The 13,797-nt window shown below is 39.3% G+C and overlaps 1 protein-coding gene across 7 annotated transcripts in view; it reads left to right on the top strand.

The window, feature by feature from the left end:
- Positions 1-13,797, top strand: part of SH3BP2 (SH3 domain binding protein 2) — a 59,113-nt gene that overhangs the window by 37,349 nt on the left and 7,967 nt on the right. For all 7 annotated transcript variants that reach the window (XM_067558923.1, XM_067558921.1, XM_067558919.1 and 4 more), the window contains 6 exons: positions 5,422-5,561; positions 6,563-6,665; positions 9,528-9,645; positions 10,231-10,301; positions 10,902-10,987; positions 13,303-13,371. In XM_067558923.1, the coding sequence (XP_067415024.1) occupies positions 5,426-5,561; positions 6,563-6,665; positions 9,528-9,645; positions 10,231-10,301; positions 10,902-10,987; positions 13,303-13,371 (583 nt within the window). In that variant the 5' untranslated portion in view covers positions 5,422-5,425. The remainder of the gene's footprint in view (positions 1-5,421; positions 5,562-6,562; positions 6,666-9,527; positions 9,646-10,230; positions 10,302-10,901; positions 10,988-13,302; positions 13,372-13,797) is intronic.

Raw genomic sequence — 13,797 nt, 5'->3', positions numbered from 1 at the left:
AGCTTACACAGAGCTCTTCTTTAGGTCTGGAAAAGTTACTCAGAGAGTCACAGCTAAATACAAGGTTGAACAGATTGGTGAGCATTAGTAGTAAGCCATTATTCTAAGGGACTATTCAAGGTGAAGTGGCATGTTAACGTCCCTGTGGTCAAAGACAAAAAGGGGAGTCATTATAAGAAGCAAGCTCCCCACAGACCTAGACCCACCAATTTAAAGCGCCACCAGACTTTGCCATAACAACAGACGCAAAACCTGTACGCATATCTTCACAGCTACAATGATCAGTACTCCCCTCAACATCCTTTAAGATCCATCGGTCCAGTGCAAACCTCTCACTATGTGTGATGTGCCTTATTCAGCACACTAAATGCCCCAATGACAACTAGATCGGTGAAACCAAACAATCACTATACTCTTGAATGAACTCACACAGGAAAGTGATAAAAGACAAAAACACCATATCACCTATGGGTGAACACTTTTCATAAATGGTCACTCCATATCTGACCTCTTTGTCCTCAAAGGAAACCCACACAGCACCTTCAAAAGGTGTGCCTGAGAACTTAAATTTATAATTTTGCTAGACACTAAAAATAGCGGTCTTAATAAATACACTGGATGTATGGTTTATCACAATAATCTGTAACCCACAAAATCTCTTTTTTTGTCCTGTGACTGCGGATGTGTTAATGGGCCACTTTATCTTGAATGGACTCTGAGAATATGTGCTAACTGCTTATGCTAAACAATCTGTTCTACCTTGTACTGTATTTAGCTGTGATACTGGGTACCTTTTCCAGACCCGAAGAGCTCAAAAGCTTGTGTCTGTCACCAACAGAAGTTGGTCCAATATTACGTGTCACCTTGTCTGTCTTGCATGCTGTTACGGATTTCCACAAGAGTTGGCAAAAACACTATAACAATACATTTTTGTCCAAATAAATTCTCAAGTAATCCATCTCAGCAATTGCAGCTGTGTTTAGATTACCAGTGACAGCGACTTGGACTAATCTAACGCATTAATACTCAGTTCATTTACCGAAAACATTGCAAATCCTGTTTCTAATTGTTGCCTTGAAAAAGAAGAAACCCTCAGCATGTGTTAAGTACTTGCTCTAGATAGAGTTTGAATAGGCTGTGTGGTATGCTGGAGAGTCATGTGACTACACTTGTGCTGTGTTTCAAAGACAACTCTTCAGTGCTGAAGATATTCCTGTAAATGACTGTTTCTGTGTTCCACCCCACCATAGTATAGAGCACACAGTGTTCCAGACCAGGGATTGTCCCGGGGAACACCTAAGGAGCAAGGTGGGACAGGTACAAGGCCCTTCTTGGTGTGCTTTGATTGTCTTTGGATCAGAGTCCCAGTACCACTACAGCTGGGGAGGGATGTGTGTACGGTTGCCACTTTGTTGGGGGTTTTTTTGGGAGGGGGATGTTTTCTTGGATTGATGAGCATGATGAAAATTAGGTGCAAAAATGCATCTGTTTCTTTAAAAAAAAAAAAAAAAAAAAAGTGCTTCTTGTTACAAGAAACTCACAGAATGAGCTGGGGGAAATTCTCCCAGGAGCTTCAGCAGGAGACCCATTCTTATCCTGATTACACTTGGTGTACAGATGGAGTAGTTCCATTGACTTTATTGGTGAGACTTTGTACTTACACCAATGTAACTGAGGCTGTGTACACACTACAGTTTACGTTGGAATAAGCGAAGCAACGTAAATTACATCAAACTAAGCATTAGTGTGGACAGCACTATGTTGGTGGGAGAACTTCTGCTGACATAGCTACTACCGCTGCTCGTGGGGGCTGGAGTAATTTGGCTTAGAGTATCTGCACTAGCAGTACTAAGCTCTGTAGTGTGCCATAGCCTTAGTCTGAGATCAGAACCTGGCTCAGGATTGCTTGCCTTGACCTGCAGTCTCAGGTATTTAGACATGTAATCATAATCTAAAAGATGAGGTTGCATTCCCTGTCTGTCCTTAGTGATCCAAGAGCTAATGTGCTCTGATTACAAGTCATGCCGTGACTTACTGCTATCACTGACAACTCCAACTGGGATTTGAAAATCAAGCTCTTCTTTGTGTCTCCTATTATCAGCAGTAATGAAGATCCTGCAATCAGAACTTTTCTGACAGTTGTGTCCACGAAGTGTGAGGCAGAATAGAATCCGTTTAATGCTCCCTTTTCTGTAGATGTTTCTGGCTCTGCAGTATTATCAAGAGTAGTATTAGGAAAAAAAAATGTTCAATAGAGGAATCAGATATGATCTGAAGCTATATGTGGCTCTTGATGTTGGTCAGTTCCATTGGTGAGATTGGTGAAGTCAGTGGGTTTACTCCAGTTACACCAGTGTAACAAAGATCTGACACTGTTCTGTTACATAGAAAGATTCCATTTTTACTTAACCTGTTTTAAATATAAATAACCAAATCTCAGGAAACTTCATCAGTTTGATTTCTGTTGATTTCAATGTGTGTTTTGACTGCTGACGTGTTTGTAGTTTAAAAAAAAATTGTCAGTTCTGGATTTCCCCTTCACACCCTTCATTTTAAGGAAATCACTCCCGTGATGACACTAGTGTTGCAGCATTTGGGTGTCTGCACGCAGCCAGTTGAATAATGTACTTGCTTTTCCTTATGCCTACCTTTCAACGTCTGCGTTATGTTTACAAAAAACATTTGAGCCAGTTTTGATTTCAGTTTGCAGGAATAACTTCAATATTTCTTGGAATTTAAAGCTGTGTGTAGTGAGTGCATCTCGGGCTCATTAACAGGTTGCTTTTATCAGAGATATCTGTGAGAGTGAGGAGGGACAAGTCATCTCATGATGAGTAACCTAGTGGACTGGATATGGGGTGGTTGAGGGGCTTCAGTGGAAGATGGAGAAGATAAGAGTAATTGCAGAAGAGGAACTATTTCAGTGAGAATGGGAAAGTATTTGGGGTAAGTGAGGGAGTTCCTTTTGTACTGGTGGAGACTATAGTGGGCTAGTGGTGATATTGGAGTCATGATGGATTAAGTCTATCTGTTGCCTTGGTCTTGAGACTAAAAACATTGCAGCCCCCCGCCCCCAATCTCTCAAACCATTCCTAAGAATAAAGGCCAAAAACTAACCATTCTTGAGCCCTCTAGGCTGCTTAGGAAGCTAGCACAGAATTTAGCAGGCAAACAATGCAAGTATGCGCAAATGCATTAGACTCTGCAAAACCATCCTCATCAAGGGCAAATTTAATTGCTCTTTAGAGAGAAGTAAAATATTACTGGCTTTTTCCCCATCCTTGTCAGCACAGCAGGGGACTGACAAGTAGGTCTCCTGCTCTGGTAACTTTTTAATGACCGTTTTCAAGGCAACATAAAGTGGTATGACTCAGTGGTAAGAGTGGTTTGATTTGACCAAGTCCCATTCAACATAGCTCAATGTGATCAAATCAGTCTAGTATTCTCTGTGGAATGTGTGTGCGCCTTGCTTCACCATTGGAGGTTGTCACAGTCTTTGGCCCATAAATTAATACAGCACTGCCTCAGGGAAAGCAGGACAAGGATCATGTGCATGGGAGACGGGGCCTCTGTGGAAGTATGGGGAGGGCGGGTCAGAGAAAGGAGAAGGAGCAGCATGGACTGGAGATCTTCTGAGTAAGAGAAGGAGACTGTGGGAATAGCAAACTGAGCAAATTGGGGAGTTTAAGGTTGGTATAGATTCAGAACAGAGAGGGAACGGTGTCATAAGGGAGACTATTAGGAATACAGAGTAACTCAGTGGATGGAAGAAATGAAAGATTGGGGGCGTCCTCGGGGAAGAGTTCATTACTGAAGTTATAGACCCCTCCTAAATACTTAATATAGACAGGTGGCCATGGGTGGGGACAGGAGCTGGTAAGGTAGTTGGTTCCATTCAGAACCTTGTGGCATAAGGCTCCTCGTGCAGTTTTTGTCTTGCTCTCTTCTGTAAAGGAGGTAAGGAGGGTACTAATTACTTGTAATGCAGCTCACGCTTGCAGCTTCAGAGTCGCCTCTGTTACCTTAATTACTGGTTCCTCTTGTTTCAGAATAATTATGATTTTTTAAAACAAACATGGACCGAATTCTTAATGGCTCTGTTTCATCAGAAAACTAGTATGGAAAAGAAAAAAAGTACTCACCATACAGGCAGTGGGAAAACAGAGAAGCGTGTACTGTACTACTGCAGTGAATCATTCAGCAAAACCATACTACTTGCTCTTTTCACAAATGGGTACTTTGAATCAGCACCTTAGGCTGAAGCAACTTTAGTTAGTGAGATTGTGTGAGAGAAACAGGTTCCTAGGTTATAGATTAACTGCATTAGCATTTTTTGTGAAAAAGATGGAGTAAACAGGTTCCTTTAAATTTTGAGTTCTTTCTGTTTCTAATCCAACATCTGTTTAGTCACAAACTGCTTGAAATCAACTAACAATCGCTGCGGAACTTTAGCAGTTCATGAGCCCTGCTCTCTCCAGTAGAGGTCCTCAGTATCAAGCCTTGGGAATAATACAGCATTGTATGTGAAGGTCAAAGTTTCTATTCAGTTCATGGAGGGTTTTCTCGGTACTAGATAATAAAGGGTTTTATCCAAGCCCTGCACAATGCCTTTTATTGCCAGTTGAAGAAAGAAGGGTCTCTTTGTGATTATAGCAGGCTGATAAAACTAGTTATTAAGGAACTAATATTCTGTAGCTTATAAGCTGTATAAGAAGGGAAAAGCAGAAAGAGCTGTAATTGCTGGGATACTCAGTTCAGCGTGGCACCAATAATTAATGTAGGCTGTCATGAAATGAAACATCAAGGGAGGGTGAATTTGAGTTTGATCATATCCTTACTGTATTGCATGTGACATTAAAAACAATGTTAGGTAATATACACTCCAGCTTATAATAGTACAAAGAACTGTGATAAATAAGAAATGAGTGACGCTCTGTATTTGAATCACAATGCCACTTCTCTGTATAATGGGGGTGGATCTTAACCCTTCCTAGCGGCAAGGCCATAAACATTCCTACCGGAGATAGCAGGTTATTGGGCAAAAGACTGGATAACTCTGAAATACTGAGATTTGGGCCTCTGTGTTTTGGGGTTTTTTTTCATATTTTTTTCATATTTTCACTGTATGTTGCTGCAATGTGAAGTTAAACTTCTTCTTTGGACTGCTGTCATTACCTTGGTGATAAGTAAAAAAAAAAAAATAAACTGGGACTTTCCGGGGTTTTTTTTTTTTTTTTTTGGGTGTATTGCACACTTCCTGGAATCTCTGAGACACTAGTTTATGCCACATACTTGGCTGCTGGACTGTGTTAGTTATTTCCTTAAACATGTTTTCCAAACAAGCTTCCTTTCTGAGAGTTCATTCCTTAAAGTAAAGTATACATAAGTGTCAACCACTTCTTTTTTCATTCTAAATTGCAGAACAATGGCCACAGAAGAGCAGCACTGGCCAGTCCCAATGAAGGCAATAGGAGCACAGAACCTACTGACAATGCCTGGGGGGGTTACCAAGTCAGGATACCTGCACAAAAAAGGAGGCACCCAGCTGCAGATCTTAAAATGTAAGTTGGGGAGGATAGTAACTGAACTGCATCCAGTTGCTTTAGATGCTTGCATTTGTGGACCCTGGTACATTATAGGCAGGCAGTTAGTGTTACTGTTTATCTTTAATGAAGCTTCCCCTTTCATGCAGTTTTATTTGTGTGGACTTAATTTCACTGCAATTTACTGCAAGGAATACCCCCATTTATTTCAAACATTTTGGTCCATTATTTTCAAAACAGAGTTCTGGGCAACTACTTGTCCGGATTAGAATGTATCCAATCTATTATTCTGAATTGGAGCTATGCCTCCTTCTCTGCCTTTAAGATTTAGGGTAAACATATTGTTCATATCAATAATTGCTCTTGGAATCCACATGCCGTTAAGGTAAGAAATTCAAGGCTGTGGGTTTTCTTTATTTTATGTATCTCCTAGAAACATATAGTTTCATCATAATAGGTAGGGAAAGGTTTTGATACAGCAGGGAAGAAAACTGGAATTTGATTCTTTTTTTTTTTGTTTTTAAACTACTTAGTTTTATTGCCAGCTTCTGTAACTACATAAAGCAAAGGGAGGCTTAGTTCTGGTTTTGGGGTCAGCATGAACATGTTTTGATTTTAGTTTGTCTAGAAGGGTGGCTTTTTTCAGAGACCAAATATTGTTGGCGTTTGGTTATGTTCCTTGGATGTGGTTTGGGCTGCAGTCTCATGCTAGTGCTTCCCTCCATTAGAGAAGTGCAGGCATAGGTCAGCCTTGCATCCTCTGTAATACCTTTTTTTTTCCTCTCAGAGCAGCTCTCTCTCAATGAAAAGAACTGACATGCAGCATTCTGATAGGCTTTTGAGTTGACTGCAATACCATGTGACTTGTCATCAGCCAGATATCATTGTTAATTGATTATTTTTTATAATGATCCATTAAACTAGTCAGAACGGCATAATTTGGGCAGAATTTTATGAAAGTGCTAAATAACTCATCACTTTGTGTTTTTTTCCCACTCTCCCCCAATTTCTCTTTCAAGGGCCACTGAGATTTGTGATTATCCATGAGGGATGTATTTACTACTTTAAGACTAGCACATCGGCATCTCCACAGGGTGCTTTCTCTTTAAACGGTTATAATAGGTGAGTGATACAAAATATTTACATTATACACAGACACTGTTTAATGATGAAAACATGGCTTTTACTTCAGTTCAAGTAACATTGACTCAGGAAAAAATAATTTTTTCTGGTTATGCAGATTTTATTAATTATAGTTTACTTAAGGAACATTTAATGCACCCACAGTAACATTTCACTCAGGATTATTCCATTCTCTCCCTACAAAGCGGGGTGCTGATGATGATAAGGCAGTTGGGAAAGGGATCTTGGGGTTGCATTTTGAAACTGCAAACTTTTAGCATTATGTTATCTGAATAAACTGTTTTGCCAACAGAAATGCCCTTAATCACCTAGGCAATGTGCCTAAGGACATGCTCTTATAAATACATATTCACTACAGATGTTCACAGTAATAGTGTTGGTGTATGTGTTTAATTCAGGGAGGAAAACCTACATTAACTCAATAATACAGGCAGCTTTCTCATTCTTGCTGTTGGTGTTGCACCATATTGCAGTGTGAGATCTCTGCTCCAATAGATTATATGATGTTTTCCTTACTAGAAGATCCTATTTCTTTTACCATTTATTCAGAGAAGCTGGCAAAATGCTAATACATAGGATCAGCTTTATTTCTCATTTACCATAGCAAATACCAAGCATACCTTTTGCGTTACACACTGATACATGTGGCCTTCTTGGTTTTGGCAGATGTTATCACAGTCCCCGTGTTTTCTAATTATCTTCATCATCATAAGAAAATAATAGAAATACTTTTGGAGTGACTGATTCAGCAGTGGCAGCCTGTGTCACCTTCTTATAGAGGGCATGCTATGAAAGAAACAATACAAAACCGCCCATATGGTCATATACAAGTGAATATGCATGCAAAAATCTGCAACCCCATATAGCTATGTATATGTTATGTAAATTAAATATTTGCTTTTTAAGTCAGTGAGGAGAAATCTAAGTGACATTCTTTGAAGCTATCTATACAGCACTGTCAAAATTTGATAGTCTTGTGCGGAATATATATGAGTCATTAATAAAACAAAGCCGATTTAGAAAAACAGCACTATAATTACTGCCAATACAAGACCAAACTGGATACAGAATCTTGAGTACATTGCCATATTAGTTCAACCACTGAAATCAAGATATGCTCTAGGAATTATTTTGGGGAAGTTCTATGGCTTGTGTTATACAGGAGGTCAGATTGGATGATCACTGTGGTCCCTTCTGGCCTTGTAATCTATAAATCTATTAACTTTATTATTTTTCTATTGATTCTTCACTGTAATGCCACATAAGCTTTCTCGTACGTATTTATAGGGGACCTTCTCAGCCCTAAAGTAGTAGTAACATGTGGCAGATCAACAATGCATACCAGTACTAAACAACTCTTAAGGGAAGATTGCAGAAAACACCTTATCCAATTAAAGGTGCACAGATAATTTATATAAGCAGAATAAAGTTACCTGCATTGAAATTTGGCCATGAACCTAGGATTAACACCCTTATTAATATGAAAATAGCATGCAAACTGTCGTTGACATGGGTGATATATTGATTTATATATTTCTATTATATCACCACCCAAAAGCCCCAGGAATTGGGGCCATGTTGAGCTTGGCATTGTACATCCAAGACATAAACACTGATCCTGCACCCAAATATTACAATATTACAATCTAAGAAAATGTGTGCAACTCTCATTCATTTCACTGGGAGTTGCACATGCTTGTCTGAAAAGAGGATCTGAGCCCTTGAATGGACCTTGGTTTTACATCTCAAGGTGAACAGTTCTGTGTCTCTAAGTACAGAGGAGCATTAGGTTCAAGTGACTCAGAAGGAAGAGTGATATCTCTTGAATCACCAGCAGCAGTGAAACCTCAATGTTTCATACACTGACTTCCTTATGTCTTTAATTAGTAAGAGAACATGTTCCTGTTGCATTGTTAACCTTGGCTGTGCAGACTCTGTCAGCAAACTATAACCTAGAGTTTTAAAATTAGACAGGGGATCTAAAAAGATCTATGGCCAGATATTCAAGTGTTCAATGGTCCTCAATGGCAGCTGCTGCATGTTGGCCAGATTTTTAAAAATATTCATCTTTGCTGCCTAAATGAGAGCAGAGCGCTTCTGAAAATGTGTCCTCTGGAGTTCAAAATCCAATTGGTTTAAGGTCTTCTAATGCTGTTCTTTAGAAGAAAAATAGCATTTAAAAGAGGTGGGGGAGCAAAAAGCACTTCCTAATGAGAGCTATGTATTAGTAACTGTAATGGTAGTCCTAGGCCTAGTTCCCTTTGGCTTGTGGTGAATAAAAATATTTTTTCAGACTACCAAAAATCTTAGCACTGAGAGTCCCACGCCTCTTTTTCTCTCCACAAAATCCCAAATGACACCTGTCATTAAGCATCAGTTGTTTTAATAGCACCGTCTTACACTAAAATGAGTGGAAAGGCAAAATACGGCTTAGTTAGTATTAGTTCTCCTTTATGTTCGTGGAAAAGCAGTGCCATGAATTTCCCTTATGCTCATTAGTGAGGACACTGAAATGAGGAGCACCGCCACACAAATACCTTCTGCCATGATATGAAATTTGGGTACAATAACTATTAAAAATCTATAATGAACAACTTTATGTTACAAATGTAGCTGGCTAACCTTTCTGGTGATTTGGCTGGTGAATAGCCTCTCCCTTTCTCATTGGCTAGCATCCTCCATTAGCATTACCCTTTCCTCCATTTTCTTGGTTTAGTCTTTTGACAAAGTTGAGTTGAAGGGCCATTTTAGACCTGAGCATTAGGCCCCTATGTTTACCTGCACAACAGATATAACTGCATTGACTAGGCTATTTACACTGTTGCTTGTTCTGTTTCTCAGGGTTATGCGGGCAGCTGAGGAGACAACCTCAAACAACGTGTTTCCTTTTAAATTAGTTCATATTAGCAAGAAGCACAGGACCTGGTTTTTTTCTGCCTCTTCTGAAGATGAAAGAAAGGTGAATAACGTCTCAGACCAAAAATATATTTCAAGAGATGGGGGGAAATGAATATTTTTTTTCATAGGAAGTTAGTATTTGGGTGCCTAATTCCCTTAATGGGATTTGGGCACCTAACTCCTTCACCTTGTTTGAAAATCCCAGCTCAAGTTCTCACTATCATGCTAATCCAAATGTTGGTACAACATCTCAGGGAACAGCTAGGACTGTCATCCTAAATGTCATGGTTGTCTTCATATTCCTGATTTTTGGTTCAAGAAATAAACACTGTAAAAGTTTTTATAAACATGGAAATGACTTTGTAAAAAATCCTTGCTCCGTGTATAAAATGGGAATATTAAATTACCTCAGATCTGTAGATCAAAAGTTCAGTAGGTGGTAAGTAACATCATTTTTAGACTGCTATAATATGTTATATGTTCAAAGCACATGAACTAACAAATCCTCACAACATCCTTGTGAGTGAGTAAACGTTACTATGCAATCGACCCATAACTGCTAACACTTCCTGCTTTTCAGACACCAGACTATGCATTTGTTCACAAAAAGCAATAGAGTAAGTTTAACTGAAATTGTTCCTTTTAGAACTGGATGGTCTCACTGAGGCATGAAATAGATCACTACCATGAGAAGAAGGAAACAATAACAGATTTAAGGTATGCACCTGTTAATTCTAGAGTCACTTTCTTGATTCTTGCACTTCATCAAAAATTCCTTAGTAACAAGCAAGGCCTTTATTTTATTAGGCATTGCTGCATTCAGTGTCTAAATGCCTAAATCCCTTTTGAAAATGAGTTTTAGGCTCCTAAATCAGTTTGCTTTGCGATGCTGAGCGCAGCAATACCTAAATACCTTTTAAAGTCTGGACCATGTGTTTATAAAATTGCTTCCCATCCTTTGCACCTGACAAAACATGATTTTTTTTTTTTTTTTTGCTTTATTACCAAACAATAGCAATCACAATAATTCCAAACTATGTTTGGCTTTCTGACTACATAGGTTGAGGGACATCACAACAAAAAATAAACCTTTTTTAAAAGGGAACTTAAAATGTCAACTTTATAAGTACTTAAAAATGAAAACTATTATTTTGGCTGTTTAATTGAAAAATGAGACTAGATCAGGTTTTCTGCTTCTTTCAGTATTCTAATACCAGCACTTGCTAATGTGCTCTTAACCTGAATATTTAATGTTAAATCCCTTTAAGGCAATGGTGCACCTTTTACTATAAAATCCCTCTCCTTTTCTTTGTATAGTGACTCTGGTTCTGATGCAGACAGTTTCTATGGCTCAGTGGAACGCCCCGTCAATATTAACTACTCTTATTCAACGGAAAATGAAGGTAAGAATTTAATCTTGACTAAGTTTCCCTCCTTTCCCCTGTCAGTAACTGAGACTTTTTGATCACTCCTTCCCCTGAAACCACTCTGCCATTGCAGCACTTTATTGGCTTTAAAAATATTCAAATAGCTCATATAGCGTAAGAATGTTTGGCCTGGTATTACAACAGAAAATTGTTAATGCCAGTGATAACATTACAATATATGCAAGGTTGCAATAATTGTAAAATAAGGGGCACTTGGGGTCAGAGTCTGAGAGATGCTCAGCACCTTAAGCCCCTAGTGGAGTCAGTGGCAATTGAAGAAACTCAGAACCTTACAGGCGGTGCTGAGCGCCTTAAAAGATTGTGCTCTTAATTATCCACCAATTTAATGTCAGAAAGTTGTTCTTCTTGTCCACCCATCTGACAGAAGGATGGATGAACACACTTCTTTTTGGAACGTCCAGACATGTCTGTCTGCCCTGTATGGGAATGCTAAATGATCTTTATTAAAGCTGACAATGAGAGTGATTAAATCCCCTTTACTTTTACAAGAGCCACTTAAGGAGCTTTAATCACTTAAATATAATATGTTTTAAAAGCTTAAAAAGAAGCAATGCAGTGAATTATGTGGACTTTTAGCATGACTTTCCATGAACCACCTGCTTCTGGCACAGACTGTAAAGTTAACCCATCAACCAAGTAGCCATTCGTGTTGTGTTAGAATATTTTTGCATCTAGAGGAGTCTTCCTTTCACAGCTGAAAAAGGCATGAGTTATAGTCAGGTTCTCTAAGGACTTATACATCAGCTGGGCTAGATAGGCCTGTGACAAAGAGACTGGATACAATTTTAAGTAGGACTTAGGCTCAGAAGGGTATGTCTACACTGAAATCTCAGGGGAAAGGTGAGCTCTTGGGGCTATGCTGAGAATGGAGAAGAGTTTGAAAAGCCTTTATGTCGTTTAGCCCAGACTTTGGAATCCTTCCTGCTCACGGAATCCATATGTCTAGACTGCAGTTTCAGAGCCCCACAGCCTGAGTTTGCTGACTTAGCCAGCTGTGGGTGTTAAACTACAGCATATGCGTACTTTAAGTGATTTAAAGATTTTGAAACTCTTCTCCATTCTCACTGTACTCCCTAGGGGCTTGATTTTCCTCCGAGTTTGGTGTCTGCCTTTGCCATAATTGGTTCACAGAAATTAATTAATGTGCAATATTTTTGGTTTATAATTAGAAGTGTGGACACAGTTAATGCTCTAATTGGCTGCTAGAGATGTCCTGCACATTTCAAGGACTGATTTCCTAGTCAAGAAACATGTTAGGAAAGGTCCCTCCACCCAGCATAACCAGCCTTCTCATACTTCATTAGTCCCAGTTTTGGCATTTTTCCCTTTCCCATATCACCCTGGAGGTGCTACAGAGGGAGCACTGCACTCCATTCCCTGAGAGGAAGGGAATGCTCCTGTTACTCCTGCAACCTGACTAATGAGTTAGGAAAGGGAGTGAGGCTTCAAAGAGAGTCCTGTCCAGCCTCCTTCAATCCTTGTAAAGCAGAGGGAAATACAATTGTCAGGGCTTTAACTAAGGATATGGTGTCTCCCTCTTGCTTCCATTTTTCCTCTGAAGGGGTCTGCAAGGAATTTGAGTTTTATTGTGGTTTCATTTTTTAATTTGCACATACAATTTGATAATATCATTAAACACACATCTCTCTCTCTCTCTCTTTCACTCTCTGCCACGCGGGCACACGTGAGTGCACACTGTCTCTCTCACACCCCCTTTGTGAGTTCTCTGGTGAAACATAATAAATGTATTCATCTTCCATCTCCTGACATAGCCTCTGGTCAGAAACAGTTAACTTTATCTTGCTCAGTCCCACCTATGCCTTGAGGCAAATTCCTAAACCATTCAAGCTGCACTGTTAGTGGTAAGTTTCTGTTGCCAAAGCTAGCTGGTTGATTTAGTCCTTTGTAAATCACTGCACCTGTCTCGTCCCGTGCATACAATTTAAAACATCTTCTTTGTATTTAATCCGAAGTTCTTGTGATCCATAACATAGCAGTGTTACAGTGTGGTGTCCTTTCTGCAACTAATTTCAATTTAGCTGGAGCAGATCACAGCTCTAAAAGCTCTCTTACTTTCTCAGATGTCATAGATGGCAAATGAAGTGGGACACATAATATCTTCCATCTTCCAATGTTACCAATACTTAGTGCCTTTCTTGGTTCATAGTTTGTTTTTGTTTTTTTAAATAAAAATCAGCATATGCATGGTCCCTGTGATCTGATCCCAATGATTACTTTTCAGTATTTAACACACATATTTTTATCTGCAGATTATGACCAGGAAGATGATGAGGAATCTTATTTACAGCCAGATTCTAGGGACCCGGTGAGACCAGATGGTAAGAGAATATTCACCAGTCATAATACCTTTTAAAGATCTCACGTAAAGGTGATGCTCACGTTAACTATAAAAACATCTGTAGGCTGATGCTTTAACTCTATAGTGCTTGAAGTGCCATAGGTAGTTGCAGTAATTGTAAAGCACTGCATAAGTGGAGCCTTATCCTAAGAGGTATTGGTGTGTAAACTCCCAGTGAAATCAGTGGTAGTTGAGAAAGCCAAGAACATTAGAGAAAGTGCTGAGTACCTTTAAAAGATTATGCTCTTAGCCATTGTCCACCAGCTGAATATTGGAAGGTCTTCCTGGTGATCCATAGGTCTGTCAGCAGGATGGATAATTTTTTTCAGCACAGTTCTGGATTTCCTTGCATCTTAACATAGGCAAAACACCCAATGATGTTAAATGTGACTTATGCATGAGTAAG

The sequence above is a fragment of the Emydura macquarii genome, unplaced genomic scaffold (assembly GCF_026122565.2).
Source record: "Emydura macquarii macquarii isolate MOO-44397 ecotype Brisbane River unplaced genomic scaffold, CSIRO-AGI_Emac_v2 contig_2199, whole genome shotgun sequence".
In the NCBI taxonomy this organism is placed as follows: Eukaryota; Metazoa; Chordata; order Testudines; family Chelidae; genus Emydura; species Emydura macquarii.
This window is presented reverse-complemented; position numbering and strand designations above follow the sequence as displayed.